The following is a 20,580-nucleotide window of genomic DNA, read 5'->3' as shown; positions in this document are numbered from 1 at the left end:
TTTTTTTTTTTTTTTTTTTTGTTTTGTTTTGTTTTCTTTTGTTTTCTTTTGTTTGACTACTTTAGACATTCCTGAAATAAATGACTCTGTCCTATCATAAACAAGATTCAAATCTAGCATCTAAATTCTCTGAAGACAAAAAGATCTCTCCCCTCTGTACAAGAATGACTCCAAAATAATACCAAAGTAACTGCAAAAATAATCACATCATGCTTTCGCATCTGCTGGAATCAGTGCCCTGATAAATTTACTGGTTTTGCTACCTTTCACTTATCTCCACCTACATAAACAAAATACTTATTTCTAAGGGATACTAATGATCTATTTCTTTTTCTGAAACTTTGGGAACACTTTTCTCAAGCATCACCATTAGTTGCTATGGAGATTTTTCTAATAGCATTTACAGGCAGCAGGGAACAGATTCACTCAAGTGAGAAAAAAAGATAATCTTTTTCCAACATATCCTCATTAATCAAATAATAAAGAAAATAAAACACCCTATGTCATTTGCATGCAGGCATATGTCTTGTTTGTTGTTTTTTTTTTTGGTTTTGTTTTTTTTTGTTGATCCATCTGAACTTTGAAGTCAAAAAACATGAGAATAAAAATGTTGCAATTGTATAAATATATGTATTTAAATAGACACAGAATTTCAGCTAAACAAAACAATGGATAGAATATTTTTCAATATTCAAATTTTGTGAAAATATGCATTCTGAAGGCGAAAAATCATTACAAGTACAAGATAAATTTTAGTTTCAATTAAATTTCCATTAGAAACGTCTTTGTGATTGCTTGGGAGAAATAGAAATGTTCATTCCTTGTAACTTAATAGGCAAAGCACTAAGCTCGAATGTAAAATTAATTTCCAATTCTGCCTGATTAAAAGATGATTCAGGCTCAAAGACTTATTTATTCAGAGAGTCTGAATTTAGGTTTCTCCTGATGTGCCATAATGTTACCTGTTTGTTCCTTAATAACCTCCATCCATAAATGTGTTTATTTTAATGCTATATGGGGACAATTTTCAAAAGTATTTTATAAAGACAATTCATCTTTGGGGTAAATAACAACAAAACCAGACAAACAAAAACCTATTCTAATACTTTCCAGAGAAGCACTGGTAGTTGTATCCTCCTAAAGAAAAATCAGAGTGCAAGGTAATTACAAGCAGAAACTTAAAATGTGCTGATGACCTCTTTGGAGAGTTATTAAAGTCTTGTACCTCTCCAAACTCTGAGGCATTATTGGCTGGAAATGAAATTTGAGAACAGATCCCAGAAGAGTAAACATTTCAATTACTGATAGCAGTGCTCATATATTTTCATTCTAAGCCCTTGTTTACAAGTTTCTCAAAAGTAATAGTGCTTATAGTTTTTTCCATGTTAGTTGCCTAAGGATATTTTTTTATGTTCAAGTTATAGTTAAAACAGCTCAATCAGTTCTGTGAAATAATTTAGGAAAAATATGAAATTGTTCCATCCATGTCATATACAAACAAACAAAAGAACATACAAAGAAAGAGAACTAGCCCCTGAAACACCTTTTTGGGCTGTTCTGGAACATATATCCTTTGTAACTGAAGTGTTTGCTTTTGGTATGGGAGGAAACATTTGCTGTCCTCAAAAATAAATCAAGATCTACTGCAAAATACAGACATTCTGAGCAAACTTTGGCTGCTACTGTTTTGATGATTTCTTTCTGAACATGTTCTATCTCTATCGCATAAGGAAAGAATTTTCCCTGCTTTTCCCAGCTGTTAGGGGATGTTACCTTACTGCTCATAAGAAATGAGAACAGAATACATCATTCTTTCTTCAAGTGGCTATACACCTCTCCAAAAAACAAAAAGAAGAACCTGATTCAAAGACAAACTTCAAGGAGAAAAGTCCTTATAACTCTCTATATGTTATCTACATGTTTGTCTATTTTCCAATCATGCATTTGTTTTAAAGGTATGAAAAGGTCTTTTAAAGATTTCCCTTGTAAAGGACACAGATATTGGGAGAATAAGAATTAAATTTCTTAGAAGAGGGAAGAACTAATGCCTTTAACCAACAGAGAGATTGCAATAATCATTTAAGTATATATCTTCTGTATTTCTTATTCTTTTCCTGTTTTTCTGTGTGTTTATCTTATTATTTCTTCCAGGAAGCAGGATCAGACTCTAATGGTGGCTGCCACAGCCAAATTCAACTGACTAAGTTTTCCCAAGAGTAGACAGTTTATGCTATCTACTGATATATATCTACTAATATATAATATTATACGAAAATAAATAAATAAATAAATAAATAAATAAATTTTAAAATCCCCCCTCCATTAAAAAAATATATCTAAAATTAAAGAGAAACAGAACCTTACTTAAAACTACATTTAAAACATCTTCCTTTTCTGAATCAAATAAAAATTTACCAAGTCTTTATACAATGGTAGATGTCATGCAACTAATAAAACTGTCTGCTTTCGAAAAGGGCCTATTGAACATATCCAAATTAGGAATTAGGTATTAGGAATTCTATCACTATGTAGCCATCAAAGAGAAATTAATTGAAATCACATACAGAATCACAGAATAAAAGGAAATGTGGTCATCTAGTACACATCTCTATTCAAGGTAGGAGCAGCTACACACCTGTTTATGCTTAAAAGGATACAACCATGGACATTCAACAGCCTTGGTACGAGCTCTATTTCAGTACTGAATGACACTAGCACCTGACAGTTTTTTCTTTATTGTGTAGCTGAAGACAACTTAATGATCGTCTTAATGCCGGTGGACAAGGAGAACATTTATGACTTCTACTTTTATTTTTATCTTATAATACAACTGTAATATAAGTTAAAGTGGGAACAGAACCTCTTTTCTCTGGAAACGTTAAATATACTTAACATACAGATCAGCAGGACATAAAATTACTTCAACTACTTAGAAGTGAAACACTCAACAATTTAACATTTTTTTACAAGTGTCAAAATTGGCTGAAAATGTAATGTTCCCTAGATACAGTATTAACCTGTTGATAAAAGGGATCCATTACTTACACCTCCTAAGCAGTTTTGAATTTGCATAAAGTATTTTATTGAAATCATACCACAACGTAAGCTTTAGCCATTGACCAAATTATATTAATAATGCACCTCAAAATACAATCTGTACCTTTACTTTAAATATTTATTAGTCTATTGGCATTCATTTTAAACTTTACTCTGAATATATAAACATTTTATGTAGTTTCCTATGATTCTGTATGATTCTTTTCCTATTAAAAATATCTGAAGCAATAATAGAAATTATTTTTTCCCCATAAAGCACAACGTCTATTTTTCCTAGTTGAGATCTAGATGTAATGTGACTTATTGAGGAAGAAGAACAAAATTACAGGACATTCAATTGGGAAAAATAACATAGCTCCATTTGAGAAATTTATACACTAATAGCTAAAAGATGAGGGAGGAAACACAAGTCATCTGAGATACTGAGTTGATCCCAATTACTACTACAGTAAGAAAAGTATAGCTACACTGATGTGAATTATATCAGATATAAACATCAATGATTCACCATTCTGACATACTGCCAGCATAGACTTCTTTTCATAACTACCCTCACATTTCAATTCAGATCGGATCTGCTACCTGAATATGCTTCCTCTTTTATGCTAAATAAAATAAGCTGTTTATTGTAAATCTCCAAATGTTTTTGCATGACACATTGAAGACAGAGGGGTTGACTGAAAGATATAAAGCATTTTCTCATAATTACAACAAGATGCTTGTATGAAGCTGAAGTGCATTAGTAACTTAAGTAAAAAAGCAAACTTGATAGAACATAAATGTAATTTCTATTTTTAATTCACATTTTACCTGAATAATTTCCCCTTTTTTTTTATCTCCCTTGTGCAAGAAATTACTGAAATAACAAAGTTACTTAGCATTTTATCAGATACTATAATCTTTTTTTAAATATACACACACATGCATGTGCACACACATACACACATTCAAAAGATGGACACAAGTTAACTGCACATCAAAAACGTAGGAGGTACCAAAAGACATATTCAATTCAACCAACTTTGAAGTGCTGAGGAGGCCAAGGCCATCTGTTTATTTCTGATGGTTATATCTTGCTTCAATTTTTGAAGTCTTGAACAAACCTAAAATTGGAATTATCTGGCTATTAATGGGTCTTTACTCCTCAAAGTAGAGGACTGGGTGAAACAAGATTCTTCCAGAATAAAATAGCAATATTTATTCATAGCACTATCCCTACTTTTCCACCAATTCTGTTGAAAATGATTAATTGATACATTTTAATTTCAGAAGTGGTATCCTCAGATTATCTTTACAGAAAACTTGTTTAACATGAATTACAGATTTTCATTCATATGCTAAGTGTTGATGTCCCAGTAGCATCAGTTTGAATAGAATTTGTACAGAAAGGAAAGTGGATTAAAAGTATCAATCACTTCCTCTCACCAGTTTATTCCACTGATTCCACTCATCAGAACTGTTACAAATTCTAACTTCTTCCCAATTTGAACTTGTATAGCTTTACTTACTGATTGTTCTTTCTTGTAACTTGTTTCTTTTAAGGGTTAAAGAGTTCTCAATGCCCTCTATTCTCTGTTAAAGTACTTGCATCCCATAATAACCTATTACATTTTTATTAACTATGCCTATCAACTCATATATCTTTCCTCCAGACACAAAGTTATTTGTATTTTCATTAATGTCCCTTTTCCTTTGAATATAGCCCACTGCTAAGTTTGCCATTATGTCATAATGAATAATTTAGTCCAATATAATTAAAATATGATTATTGCACTGTCTGATTTACTTAATTTGCATGTCAAAAGGTAACATTTCAACCCCAAAATATTGACTATGAAGACTTTCATACTTATAATATACATATTTTTACAAGGTAGTTTGAAGGTCTACTACAGAATCTTTATTTTATTTTATTTTATTTTATTTTATTTTATTTTATTTTATTTTATTTTATTTTATTTTATTTTATTTTATTATTATTATTTTTTTTTTTTAAATAATCCACTATTGTTCTGGTAGTGTTTGAATGTGATATTTTATTTTTATTTTATTTTACTTTTTAAATTGCACATATTAGGGGATCAGTGCTTGTTTGATGAATTTATGTCAAAAAAATGTTTTTCAAAGTCAAAATAGAGCTTTTAAAAATCTACTTTTATGCTTCAATTTTTTACTGGTGTATCTGATTATGTAGAAGGTTGTAATCACATTAAGAATATTGACTTATTGTTGTGTAAAAAATAAGTCTCCTCCTCTTTCTTTTCCTTGTAGAAGCTGCATTTGTAATAAATAAAGCATGTATGGGACTCACACCACAGTTACTGGAAAGGGCAATTCATACTATGAAACTCTGTCCTTCTTAAACAGGATGTACATGGGAAAACAGCTCAATAGAAAATTTTTCCTCACCCATGATAACATTCAAGCTACACCAAGAATCGTTTGGGTAAGTGCTAGGTGGTCCATTTGGTCTAAAATCCAAGGTAGCAATCATACAAAAAGATAAATAAAAGTATGTGGTGTTCCACCATCTGGGAATGTTTTGTGATACTTATATCTAGTAAATGAGTAGCCTGAATAATTTGAGTTTAGACTTGAATGTGGAACTAAACCCACTTTAGAGAAACTGAGTAGCTATATTATTCTGCAGATGGCATTATTATCTTCCTGGATTTATTTCTGTCCAACGAAATATGATTATCTCTTATGACGTAGAAATAGAACAATTCTATATTCTCAATAGTTCTAAAAAGAACGACACAAAGTCAGTAGCTTCTCTGGAAGAAAAGAAAGTGTAGAAGAAGGAACAGTCTGTAATAGAAGAGTCCAGGTTTCTTTTCTTCATTTTTTTCATGAGTCTTCCCAAGTTATCATGCTATCTATCAATCTGAGAATATTAAAAACCTGTTAGTCTACCAGTTTACCATCCAACTCATTCTCCAAGAGAAGCCAATTTATTATGAAAGTAGCTTGAGAGGTACAATAAAAGGGAGGAAGTTTGAAGGTGATCACAAAGTACCAAACTAACTTTTAAAAAAGTTGTCTCTGCTTTGGTAATATCCATGCAATGTGTTTTGTACAAACGTGTCTAGAAACACACATTGCTAAAATTGAGACCTTTATGATGCTGGCAGAAAAGCTTAACAAAAACTTGAGTCTCTACAGAAGTTCATTGTTGTAGTAGTAAAGGAAAGCTGTTTTTCTGGTTTCACTTTTTCATTTAGTGAAACAATGCTTAAGTCCAATAGTATATGCTACAGAAAACTAGAAGATGAAGATCAATACCCCAATGTCAGAAGCTATAATTTCACTGAAGTTAATTTTATGCTACTATTTTTTAATCGTTTAGAGTTTTTAGGCAGCCCAAAATTATTGTTTGAAACACTTCAATACCTTATGAGCTTGACTATACTTACAGACAATAAAGGAATAACTGAATGAGTAACATAATAAAGAAATGCATGAATGATATTTCTATACCACTTATATTGGAATTGTCCTTATTCTAGGACATGATATGTTAATAAAAACTGAGAATGGAGGATCTACAGACAGCTTGAAGAGCTAGGAGTGAGATATTTCATCTCTCCCTAAACCTTCCTGTGTTTTAAGAGCACTGTTCATATTAATTTCTCAGTGCAATGTCTTTACAGAGTGAACAGCCATTTCTGTTAACTTTCTCCCTACATGACCACTGCTAAAGAATCGATGTTTACACACACTTGGTAGTTAAAGTACATACCACTGTGATGGGACATGTTGCATTTAGAGTGTGCTACTCCTTAACCAAAACTCCAGACCCCACAAACAAACCACTGGTACTAGAACTCTTACCTTTTCTTTTTCAGATTACTAGCAGGTGTTTGTCTTTGTTTTGTTTTGTTTTGTTTTGTTTCAGTTTATAAATTTGCTTTCTTATTTTTGAACTCACTGACATAAAAAGCTTCTGAAATTATTACAGCTGTTTGATCTCTACTCTGGCTCCTAAAGGAATGGGTTATTTACCTACATGAGCTATAAAAATTTGGAAGTGTAGTACATACATCAGTATAAGGTTTTCCCAAAAGGAAATACCTTTTTTTTTATTTAAATAAGTTTGTTCATACTTCATGATGTTAGTCTCTGCTAGATGAAACTTCAGAAAAGACCAAATTGCCTCATATAATTTGGACCTAAAAAAATTATATAATAATAAAGTACATAGGAAAGCACTTCAGATGAATGGAAAGAGACAACTTCCGATCTCTTTTTCCTCTCCTTCCCCACATGCTGAACATCTGGAAAACTGTTTTTCACTGTTTTAAAAACAGAGACAAGACAATATATATTATTTTTGAGTGAATTCAATATGAAAAATTAAATACAATGTACCATAATGGCCCTATGCAGTTTTCTACTCACAGATTTAACTTTCTAAACATATTTCATTTGGCTTTTCCATTTATTACTGTTGAGGCAAACTGAAGAAACTTGGGGGGGGAGGGGGGGGGGGGGAAGGACAAAAGTTTTCAGAGGGGCATTCAGAGTTTTAAGGACTCTGTTGTCAGTCTTAGTGCAATCTTACATTGTAACTGTGAGTTGCATCAAGGTATGTGAAAGTAACAGAATTGATCCCTATTTCTTTACCTCCTCATTTAGAAGAATAGACTTTATACCAGTTGAGTGTGCCAGTAAAGTAAAACTATAAAACTTTTTTTTTTTTTCAGTAGAAAACCCATGCTGCGTTATGAAGAAATAAAATTGCTTTCCAGTCAAAATCAGTTTATTTCCAAATTTTCAATGCCTTTTCGAAATATTCATTATAGATTTTGGCTCTGTACCTAGTGACATCAGGACTTCTGATACTGACTTCAAAGGGTCAAAATTTGATCTTTTTCTGCAAGATGGTCACATGGATTTTTAGTTGCAGTGTTATGCTCTGGCTTCTCAACTGGTTTGACAAAGTGCTATTTTATTTTACATATTTTCACAGAATCACAGAATCACAGAATCTCTAGGTTGGAAGAGACCTCAAGATCATCGAGTCCAACCTCTGACCTAACACTAACAGTCCCCACTAAACCATATCCCTAAGTTCTACATCTAAACGTCTTTTGAAGACTTCCAGGGATGGTGACTCAACCACCTCCCTGGGCAGCCTGTTCCAATGTCTAACAACCCTTTCAGTAAAGAAATTCTTCCTAACATCTAACCTAAAACTCCCCTGGCGCAACTTTAGCCCATTCCCCCTCGTCCTGTCACCAGGCACATGGGAGAACAGGCCAACCCCCATCTCGCTAGAGCCTCCTTTAATATACTTATACAGAGTGATAAGGTCACCCCTGAGCCTCCTTTTCTCTAGGCTGAACAAGCCCAGCTCCTTCAGCCGCTCCTCATAGGACTTGCTCTCCAGGCCCCTCACCAGCTTCATCGCCCTTCTCTGGACCCGCTCAAGCACCTCGATGTCCTTCTTGTAGCGAGGGGCCCAGAACTGAACACAGTACTCGAGGTGCGGCCTCACCAGAGCCGAGTACAGGGGGATTTTAATCATACCTTCAGAATTTTGCACATTATCTCATAAACTGAAAATGTTTTCTCAGCTCGTGTCCAATCCCAGGTTGTAACCTTGGAAAAAAAAACAAACAGGAAAAGAAAGCAAGTTATTTTTCTTTATTTCAAGAATAAGCTTACTATATAAAAAAAAATAAATAAATAATCTATCCCTAGAACTTCCTACCTTTTACATCCAGTATGGTTTATTTTGAGCAATAACTACCAGGTATCAGACTGTTGCATTCAGACAGTGCTGAGGAGACATCCTGACTATTTCCTTGTACCTTCAAGTAGCTTTGCATGCAGGCTGCTCGTGAAGGAGCTTCCTCTGCCTATGCTAGTGGGGGTTGAATTGATATGCCAACATGATACTTTAATGGGTTCACAGAGACCCATTTCTCCCCACTTCCCTACTTATAATAAGCAATTTGCTCTAATCACCTACATTGTTTGCAAAGGTCCAAAACCATAAAACAGAACCCTCCAACCTTGCAGTGTCCTAGACACTTACTATATATATCTCTCAATGTAGTTGAAAAAAAAAAATAACTAGAAATGAAACAGGTAAATCCACATTTCCTTTTTTCTTTACCAAGATGAGTCTTCTCCTAAATTCCAACAAATTGAGATTTGAATAGTAGTCTATTGCTCCTTGTAGTCTCAGGATTTAACAATTGCTTTTAACAGTATTAATTTAAAGCAACTATTTTCAACAAAAACTACATACAGCTTAGCAAAATGATGCAAAGGTGGGAGATAACACTTAGACAAGATAAAAAGGGATAGATGAATATATTTAATTGGAAAAAGTTCAAAAGCAATCTATAAATAACTTTTGAATAAAAATGCATGAAGGAAAGAGAAGAATTAGTCACAGTCTCAATAGATTGAAAAACACACAAAACAGAGTAGAAAAAGATATTCTATAAGAAAAAAAAAAAAAAAAAAAGACAAGAAGTAATGAACAATGGCCCAGCTCCAAAGGAAGATAGTTCTGTCATTAAAATTGTTAGAAGTGATAAAAAGGTTGAATAATTTTGTTTTTAAATATTTAAAAATAAAAAGGAATTTGAAAAATATATCATAAAATAGTATTCACAGCATAAGAGAAATTTATTTTTCATTGAAAGTGAAAATCACCATGAATAGACACAGTATTCCTGAATAACATATATAGGTTTGGATGCCTTGCTATAGAACTTTCTTAATCAATACAATTTTATGATGTATGATAAAATCCTGTCCCTGACTAATTTTTAGGTATATAGGCTATTAAAATTGAATCTCTTTTGAGGAAATCACAGTAAAGAATTAAAAGTTCAAAATATGGTGTCATCTATTGGAATTTTATTTGTTTGCAGTCATCTTCAAACACACTTTTTACCATCATATTGCAATATGGGTATTAAATAAGATATCTAATGAAGGAAGTGACAAAATACTGAGAGTTACAAATTATTTTTGATATAGAGTGAGGAAGTGAAGAAATATTGGAAATATACAATCTTTATGAATGGAAAAGCTATTTAGAGGAAAGACATGTAAAATGTTTTTGTTAAAATTAATTAATTAATTAATTAATTAATTAATCTGTTTCTACTGAGGACAAAAAATTAAATGAACTTTCTCACCGTGATCAGAGGAATGGGGAGATGAGTCTTGCTACAGCTCCACTGAGCCCAAAGCACCAGCTATACATGCTGATGCCATATTGCCCCATTACAAAAAGTAACTCCAATTTCTGCTGAAGCACAGAGACACTTGAAACTTTGCTTAAAAGCTCATTGAACTCTCTGCATTTCATGCATTTGCATTTTTAAGGGGACTTCGGAGGTCAGAACAAAACTCCTTCTATATAAAGACGTGCAAAGCAAAAGGAACTGTAAAATTAAGAAACTCATGGAATATTCATACATTGTTTGCCCTGTTCACTTTTTTTTTTTTTTTCTTAATTCAGAAGCTTGAATAGCAAGAGAAAAGGTGTTAGCAGTTTTTTCTCAATTGAAGTTCATTTCCTCTGAAATTTCCAAACTATAAGAAAAAAAAACCTGTCAGACTCAACACACTCAAAGGAGAAAATGTACCAAGAAATGTCAGGAAAAAAAAAAAAAAAGAAATTTCTATAAAAGGTTTAAAATGCAAACAAGATACATCAGAATTGCTCATGTATCTGAACATGGAAAGTAGAAGTAGTATTGATCAAATAAATTAAAAAACAGCAGGGGAGACAGACGATATATACTGTTTAAACAGATGCCTCCCGCTTTGGCAGAGACCAGGGATATAGTTTAATTTGATTTTCTGGTTAAAAAGTTGGCACATCTCTGTTCAGAAACAGCTTAATCCAAGAAGCTTACATTGCAAATATAATTAAAAGTGTTTTTCTTCTTATAATAACACTTTATGCATTCCATAATTAGAAGCTCTGAAACTGCAACATTGAAAGTTTGTTCTTAATCTTTTGCAATCCCTAGAATAAATTAACACATATACCTGAAGAATAGCAAACATAACTATGTGTAAATGTTTGCATGTAGAAAGTAATTTTAAAAGGCCTGCTGCCTTTTAAAGAAGGCAGCAGTTCTTTAGAGAACATTTTGCTGGTCATGTAAGTGTGCATTACATATGTGTTTTTTTTAAGGTACCTCTATACGAACCTCAGTACCTCTAAAGAGTGTATTTGCCATTTTTCCTTCATACTCCATAAACAGAAAATATTGTTTTCTCTGTTTGAAGTGTCTTCCTATTTTAGGATAAGAACCAGAATCTGGTTAAAATAAAAAGTAAATAATAACAACAACAACAACAACAATGTTGTGCTTGCAGTTCATCAAGACCTATACAAGACCTATAGGATCAGTGCTTTGTCTCATAAAGCAGCAGATTGCCAGAATGGTTCATAGCCTTATTATAAATATGTTCTTTCCATACCCAGTACCCATTACCCATCATTACCCATTTATCCACCAGCAACACATTGCTTCTGGAAACTAATAATAGAAATAATGCAAGATAATACTAGAAATAATATAATAATGTAATAATATAAATTCTCAGTAAAGAGGCTTGTAGTTTCTTCCAGAGTGCTTACAAAAGAATAATCCTCTTTTGTATTCAACAAGGGTATTCAGCATTGTGTCTAGGAGGGAGGGCTTTTTACTTGACAGGCAGTGAATGCTGAGGTAGATGTACCAAAGCCAGGAAGGCTGTTTTTGAATTAAGGTGTTTAACAGAATAATATGTCATTTTAATCTGATCCTGAAAAATATCCACCAAGAAGAGCCAAGCTCCCATACCAGTGAAGTGATGGGAGCCACCAACACTGAATACATGAAGTTTTCCTTTCATATTTACTTTCATTTTTCATGTCTTTACTATGTTTTTAAATACTTTCTATACAAATAAGAATAGTGACTGAAGAATTGTATGAAGAGTTGTACCTTTGAACCACATGAAGGATGTAAAATCTGGATCTGGACAACACAAGCGTTATCAGCAGCCAGAAAAGTCACACAATAAAAAGAAATGAATTCACACTACCCGTTGCATAATTTGGTACTGCTAGTGACTCATTAGCTAGTGGCTTAAAATTTAGCTAGAGGATATATATATTTACTGAGGCTTAGATGTACTATAAAACTGTGAAATGAAATTGCAGAGAATGAGACAGTAGCTAAAATTTTACCTCGTGTTCTTAGTCAGATTCCAATTAATATATTTAATGTAAACTCTCATTTGCTTCTCTGTTTTCCTTTTGGTGCTTCCAAGATGCATAAAAGTTATATTCAGGATAAAATCTAAAGACAGAGATGATGTTTTGCAAGCCTTGCCATTTCCACAGCATGCAAAAAGCTTTGGTATAACCAAAAATCTCAGCAGTTTTCCTTTAGAATTATAGTTTAGTTTAAATGTTACCAGCTTGCTTCAGGCTTGTTCTGTCTGCCAAAGGGAAATGAAAAGCCCCTTTTTAGCACAAATATATCTCTATTGTATTTTTCTAAGTGCTCAGATAAGTAGGGGGAAAGAAGTGCTTGTTAGCTGCACAGTCATCTAATGAACGGTTATTTTCTGTCACTTTTATACCACATTCCCTGGAACTCTTCAATGCTGGAAGTGCTGCAATGCTGTTAGGTCAATGAGTGATACCTGAATGTAAAGCATTGCAGATGTTACATGAAACTATTTTATTTAATGACATTTATGACCACTCAGCATGAGAAATATACTTACTGGAGGTGCCATAAATTTATACAGAGAAGATCCCCTCAGTGCTAGAAACTTTGGTGTGTACATTCGATCCTGAAGGGAGTCTTGTTCCCGTTCTTCCGTCCAGCCCATGTAGACTATCTGACGGAAAAATCAATAGTGTTGACAAATTCCTCAGACATTTTCTTCAAATTAGTTGCAAATATTTCAAGCAAGTAAGCTGATGTCTGTCAAATCTTACAAACCTTGAACCACCGCCACAATGTGGTATATTGGCAGTTTACTTACAATCACGTGATTAAAAGAAGAAAGCCTGTTACATCAAAATACTTCAGAACTATTTATTGCACTAGCAACAACATAACAGCTAAGCCGCATACCTAGCAGATGTCTGTTGTCTCTATTATCTCATTAAGAACTCTCTGGAGTAATTCTAAATACTTGCTGACAAATCAAATAAGAGGAATTTAATGCAAGTGAAGTGTAAGGAAACACTAGGCAGGAATGCAAAATCAAGAAACTGTTAAATGTTTTCAGATACAAGGCAGACAGATACATGGGATCTTACTTTATCTTATATCGATAAAGCAAACATTCTGGAGCACACATTTTGAACATTGTACTGATTGAACACATTCAGAATTTATTTTGGAGTATTGAACCTCTTTTGCTTTGCAATAGTGAATTAACAGTCTGTTTTCAGGCATTCTATTTTGGATGGTGCTAAAAAGTAGTCAGAATACTGATAACTCTTACCACTACCTGCAGTTCTTCAGAAACAAATGCACAAACTAGGATTTATTCAAACCCATTTTAGGATCTATTTCCCTACCTATCCACCTATTAATTCTGAGTAACTTAATATCAAATCCTTAAGGTAGTATCTAGTAGAAAACACAGTATGAGTAATTATTATGCCAGCTGCTGGAGAACATCTGAACAGACAGTAGACATTTGATAGAGATTCTGATTTATAAACATGATAATAACAACAAACAACTTGCATTGTGCCATGCAGTGTACATTCCTGTTATAGAAAAAAGATGAACTCATATTTTATATGTTGCTGTTAATGGAATAAATCTGCTTTTAAACCTCTTTGTGAAATTGATTTCTACATTAATTAGGCATGGAACATTCCTTGTCTTAAATGACCTGATATTTTCTGTTTGCCATAATGAAAATGTAAGGAAACCAGTTTAGGAAAAATAATTACAATCATATTAATAGTCAGTTAGTTAGTAAGCTTACCAATATTACACATGTACTTAATGAACGTATTTTTATTTTATTTTATTTTATTTTTGTAAGGAGATCGTGTATATTGCATACTTTTGAAAAAGCAATTTATACAAGTTTATTTCATTGCTATTGAGAAGAGGGGAAGAGGGTTTTTATCAATAATTCTGCATGGAATATACATTAAAATGTATATTTCTTCTTTTTTTTTTTTTTCCTTTTTTTTTTTTTTTCATTAGATGTTCTTATTGCATGTTGGAAATTAATGGCTTTTTCAAATCCCCATGTACAAAGCTTGCACTACTGCTCTCTATCAGTGTTTAGTACGTACTTTTTGGTCTGTAGAGAAACAGGGAGCAGGTCAATTCTTCCAAGAGTTAGAGCAAAACCTAAACAGTTAATTATATTGCTAATAGCAAACATGAATACTGTAATACAATCTTGGGTTCAATGCCTAGCATTTGTTTAAGTATCTGCTGGTTCAGCGACCAAAAAAGCTTGTAAGACTCTAAAAAGAAGACAGCCATGCCTCAATACTCAAGAATTAAGCAGAATGATCAACACCATATTGTCATGCAATAACTAAACCCCCACATTTTCTGAAATCTTATTAATTCCTAAATGAAAAAAATAGTCAGAAATACAACCTGACAGTTACAATAAGAGAAGTTTTAAATTGTTTTAGTTTAATTTTTATTCAGATTTCCCTTATTTCTGATGTTTTGTGTGTTAATCAATGAAGAAACATATGGAGACCCATCCTTCTGACTTGGTATTAATATGTAGAGCTTAGTGACTGAGAGGAGGAACATACAGGAGGAAGTTTAATATAGAAATTGTACTACTATTTACACAATTTTGATATATTTTCCTTCTGTAACTGAAAGAGAATTAATGGTCTCTAATTTCTAGGAATTAGGACATCTATGCTTTGAAATTAATTAAACTGAATTGATTCTGTGCTGTCTTAGATTGGTTTCTTTAAAATTGGACACAGTAAGATATCATCTTTCCTGATGATACTTCATTTTAGAAGGTTTCTACTTCCCCTATTCATCAGAGTAACAAGGCACAGTCACTCATGCTGTGCAAATGCATTGATATTTCACATTTTATTGCCTTAATACTAAAGCAGCTGTGAAATTTAAGGTGATTTCTCCATTCAGTATTGCTCTCTTGCCTCTGTAGATCATGAGGAGAAAATAGATTGATTTTTCAGACAATCTGCTGCACTAAGGTTTTATTAACAAAATGCATTTTTCCTTCGGACTAAATACCTAATTGACTATTAAACATACAGCAGAACTGTTAAGCAAAGTCGGTATGACTGTAATTAGAAATAAAGTGGTTTGAATGCATGTGTATATTCAAGTGTGGATTAAAATAATATGGATTAGATTCTGGAAAACAGGACAAAAGTAAACAAAAACTTGATAACCATTTTAATTGCATGCTCCTAATATGGTCTAAATTTATCTAACACACTGAACTGAAGTTAGATAAAATATGATAGTTTGCACATAGTCAACATGAGAAACTGTAAATAACTGAGATAAAATAGAGACTACATTCTTGAGACATTTATGTTACTGATAAATATTGGGCCTTCTAAAAAAACTTTGACTATTAACAACCTCAATAAAATTATTTACTTGCAAAGGCATCTGAACTTTTCAAACTCATGGCTCATGAACATATATATTGAAACTGTGGATGAAATTTGACTTGGGAAGTTGAATTTGTTGAGATTCTGTCTGAAAATAAATGTTTATAACCACAGATACATGAAGCATGTGAAATCAGTAATAGACATAATGTCCATTTATGTATTTAAAAATGAGGCTAGTTTTTTAATCATATAAATGTTTCTTTGAGTCTGAATGAACTGCTGATCATTATCAACAAAACTGGGAAGGAGAAATCAACAGACCCAACACGTTTTATTTGCAGTAACATTCCACTTAAAAGATGTTTTTACACAGTCCTGGTAGTTTCTAATTTACCTGCAGCAGCTCATTTCTCAAAATCAAATGGTGACGCAAATTAGTTAATCCAGAGGCTGCTGGTTCAGTAACAAAGATTCGGTAAGCTATTATGGTTTATGAGATAAATCATGTACAGTTAACAGAATCTATACCTATATGATAAATAAAACAGGACACTCTCTTCAGTCAAAAATCCATAGTCTTTACAAAATCCATAGTATTTCCATCACACAGACACCCAAGTCAAGAAAGAAAATAATCCACAAGTTGCTCTCCTTCATATCAGTTGAAAATATTGCTAACATGTCTTAAATAGCCATAACAAAAAGTTTTTCTATTTTCAGAGATTTCTCCAGAGTTTTAATACAAATTTTATTATATTTTAGGAAGAATGGTAAAAATAAAAGACAAGACATTTTTCTCAAAATGAAAGGTAACATTTATGTGATTTAAAATGAGAGGATATTTAGATGTCCTGACAGATGTACTGACAGCTTTTTTATCTTGGAATTCTCATATTCATACTCATATTACATGAAACAGTGCTGTAAGGCAACAGGATAAACATGGAGTCAGAAGACAAATGAATATGTCAGATAACACAAAGAAAAATATGATGAGGGATGAGGAACTCAGATAATTCCTTCTACCCTGATTTTAATATCCTTGTCCCTGTGTGATAGTCTAAAAATTCATCATAGACATTTTTTAGCAGAAAAAAAAAAAGAACACAAAACAACAACAACAAAAAACACGCACACAAGAAAAGCACATTAAAATGGAAATAAAAGTGCGACAATAATGCAGCCATTGGCAAAGAGTCCCACACTGAAAAGAACTAAGACATTTTTTCAAAAGTAACAGAAGAATTAATGGTAGATAGTTTGAATGAATCATATAAAAATTTTTGTTCAAAGCCAAAATATCTCCTATGCGATTTTTTAGGTTGCGGAGAGCCCGGTTATCTTTCAAAAAATACCTTTTTTAATTAACTATTTTTTTGTTTTTATTGCAAAGAGACATGGTCCTGGGCAATCTCCTCCAAGTGACCTTGCTTAAGCAAGGGGGTTTGACCAGATGACTTCTAGAGGTTCCCTCCAATCTCAACCATTCTTTGATTCTCTAGAATAAGAAAAATTACCAATGCGTAAAAATGTTAAATGATTGCTTGCAAAATATTTTTTATTTCATTGTTTCTCTGTTCTCCTTTGTATCCTATGTGTTTTATCACTGAGAAAGATCACCTTAGTATCTCTATAAGTACATTAAAGGAGTCTGTAGCGAGGTGGGGGTTGGTCTATTCTCCCACGTGCCTGGTGACAGGACAAGGGGGAATGGGCTTAAGTTGCACCAGGGGGGTTTAAGGTTGGATGTTAGGAAGAACTTCTTTACTGAAAGGGTTGTTAGGCATTGAAATGGGCTGCCCAGGGAAGTGGTGGAGTCACCATCCCTGGAGGTCTTTAAAAGACATTTAGATGTAGAGCTTAGCGATATGGTTTAGTGGAGCACTTGTTAGTGTTAGGTCAGAGGTTGGACTCAATGATCTTGAGGTCTCTTCCAACCTAGACAATTTTGTGATCTTAAATATCTATGTAATAAAAGATTATTTAATGTTCACTCATTATTCCATGTGAGATTATAAGACTAGATATTTATTGTACCATCTAGTTTACATTCTATTCTACCATATAGCTTCCTATTTACATAATTTACATTACTATGTTACATCACACAAATTTAAGGAAATATTTAGGGGGTTTAAAGTAGAGTACCAGAGAAATCTGAAAATATTTCTTAGTAATGGAAGATTATTTTTCTTTATACTCCATCTAATAGAAAACTGATAATAAAATACTGAAAACAAATAGTATATTTGTCTTTTAAACATAAAATATTATAATCAGAGTGAAGACAGTTGTTTAGGATAACAGAACTACACTAGAATTTGTTATTTCCAAGGTAAATGCTGCACAGAATAATGAAGAGTTCATTTTAGGAACTCTGCAGATATTTATCCAGTATTAGGAGCCTCCTTCACATATTTGAAAAGCAACAGCTACACACGGAAACAGGACAGCTTTCTGAAGAGGTAAAGAGTTGTAATTTGGCTTTCCAGGTTCCTTATAATCTTCTTCATGTCATAATCCATTAATCCACAGTAAGATTTTATCTCATCCATTCAATTCACCATCCACTGCTACATGTTAATAGCTACACTCATTTTTCTTATTTAAGACTAAGTATCTGCTTATTGAAATAAATTCTTCTAATGATAAAGTCAATTTAAACATTAATTGGGCAACTGTGTGTCTTTGTCAAAATGTCAACGTTAATGTCTTTTTTTTTTTTTTTGGCTTCCTTGAATTATTCAAGTCAATGAACAATTACTTATATTTTAAAATCATTAGAGTTTGAATTTGTTATTTTAGTAGAGTTAACTAGCATTTCAGAAGTATGTCTTTTCTTTTGCTGAAGACCTTTTCCAAGAAAGACCTTATGCAGCTCTTTTTACAAAGATAGATTTTTGTGTAAATAGAATGAATTAGACACTATTTTGCTTATTTATTTATTTATATATTTTTTTCAAGGCACTTCATTTCTTCTTGTAGAGACTTCCCTTGCTTACCCACCACATCACTCACCTTCAGAGCAATTTAATACAACTTTAACATATTGCCGAGCAGGTGCACTTGGCTGCCAGGTTTATCACCTTGGAGCATTGGTCCCACTGCCATCACAGACATTTTACAGGCCACTTGAGAAGCTTCAGGCCTTCTCTGACACTCAGCAGAGCAGCTTTCAGCAAATTCTTCAATAGTGAGAAGATCTCATACAACTTGGCTAAAAAACTACTATGACACTGTTATCATTCTCCCTCCTGCTACCATAGCCGTTAGGATTTTTTTTATTATTATTATTTTTTTAACTGGGAAAAACACCTTTTTTAAGTGGTCTTATTTGAATGTCTGCCTGTTCATTTTTCACTTACTGAACTTAAAAACAGGCAAAAATAGGGCTATAAATTTTAATCCAAGGTGACTGAATTCAAAACAGAAAGCTTAACACTCAGGTGGCAAGAAAGTAAACATCATCTATAGCCCAATAGTTTGACTATATTTAGGACTTACACTTTGATTATTGTGGTGTGTTTTTTTTCCCCCTCCTATATGTACATAGCATACATGTAACAAAATTTTGAGGCTCTAAAATATAAATGAAAAAATAAACAAATATTTCAATCTAGGTGGAGGAGAGGTGGCCTCTCCTTTCTCATGTAAAATGGGTCACCTTCATTTTGTTATGTCAGGGTAGGCTACTGAAACATGCTGAATGAACAAAAAATCTGAACATTACAAGTCACTAGACAGTCTTTCAGACTTTCTCTAGGTGCCAACAAGTAAACAGTGACACAGTCACCTTTCTCAGGTACACGTGCAAGTGAATCACATATGAAAAGATTTATTATCATTCCTAACTCACCTCATGAGTAGTTTTCAATTAGATTTCAATGTTTGGTTCCAGATATTGGTTTGATTTCAATTTTCTGTTTCTCTGGCAAGGACTGGTAAGCAGAACGTGGACAGGACTGGTGGAATTTAGGCTATCTGGCTGTCTCTGTGAGATCATCCTACCTGTGCAGCTTACATCCTGAAAGCCTGCTTACTGAGCTCTATCCAAGATGCAAAGGAGAAGGTAATAATAAATATGGGAGAACCCCAAATGTCTAAGTCTATAGAAGATACTTGGTAAGAGGTAATATTTTTCCAATGTCCAATTTTTAGTGACAATGGCTTCACAAGACCTAACTAACAAATATTTTATACCTTTGTGGGATCAAATTCTGAACCATTCATAAAAACAGCATTGCTGTCATCTGTAAGTATACGTATCTGTTTAGGCTTAAAATAAAATGCTCAAATGCTTCATCCTCTGATGAAAGCAAAGTCAAAATTCCATGGAAAAATGTTATTCATTGGGTGAAGATTATTAGGGAGCCAAAATTTAATTTACATTCTTAGTTATTTAAATGACAATATGTACAAACTAAGTAAAATTGCTACTAATGTTTGAAAAATGTCTTTTCCTGTTTATACTGAGGAACTATTATTTTCTGTTTTATCTGATCACCAAAAGAAAAATACTTCTGCAAGCTTTAACTGTTCTTAAGGGCTCTCAGGGGGCAAAATTACTATCAATACTCCTAGAATAATAAATATAGAATAAAATCTCCAAAAACAATTGAGCAAATTTAGACTAGAATTACACTGCCTTTCAGCAAGTCATGCATTTTTGAATAAGATTTTGATGCATGTAAAGGAAATAAGAAAAAGTCATCAAGGGATGAAATTTCATTTTCAAATGTACAAATAAGTTTTCTACATTTTGAATGAAAAGAGTGTGACTGAAGAAGTAGACATAGTGACAGGTTTTTTTAATTAGTTAGTTTGTTTGTTGTCCTTATCCTGTGATTTTACTTTATGAAGCTGTGAGAAAGAAGGTCTGTGAAAGGTCAGGTCACGGTTAGTTGAATTTATTTATTATGAAAAAAAATAATAAAGGT

General features: G+C 32.8%; 1 protein-coding gene across 5 annotated transcripts in view; it reads right to left on the bottom strand.

The window, feature by feature from the left end:
• The window catches only part of SNTG1 (syntrophin gamma 1), a 348,743-nt gene that overhangs the window by 40,493 nt on the left and 287,670 nt on the right, over window positions 1–20,580 (bottom strand). For all 5 annotated transcript variants that reach the window (XM_072034682.1, XM_038174969.2, XM_027452099.3 and 2 more), the window contains 2 exons: window positions 12,820–12,936; window positions 8,590–8,661 (listed from right to left, as the gene is read on the bottom strand). In XM_072034682.1, coding sequence (XP_071890783.1) covers window positions 8,590–8,661; window positions 12,820–12,936 — 189 coding nt within the window. The remainder of the gene's footprint in view (window positions 1–8,589; window positions 8,662–12,819; window positions 12,937–20,580) is intronic.

Source organism: Anas platyrhynchos, chromosome 2, assembly GCF_047663525.1.
Source record: "Anas platyrhynchos isolate ZD024472 breed Pekin duck chromosome 2, IASCAAS_PekinDuck_T2T, whole genome shotgun sequence".
Classification (NCBI taxonomy): Eukaryota; Metazoa; Chordata; class Aves; order Anseriformes; family Anatidae; genus Anas; species Anas platyrhynchos.
The sequence above is the reverse complement of the archived record's forward strand: the minus strand, read 5'-3'. Positions and strand labels throughout refer to the sequence as shown.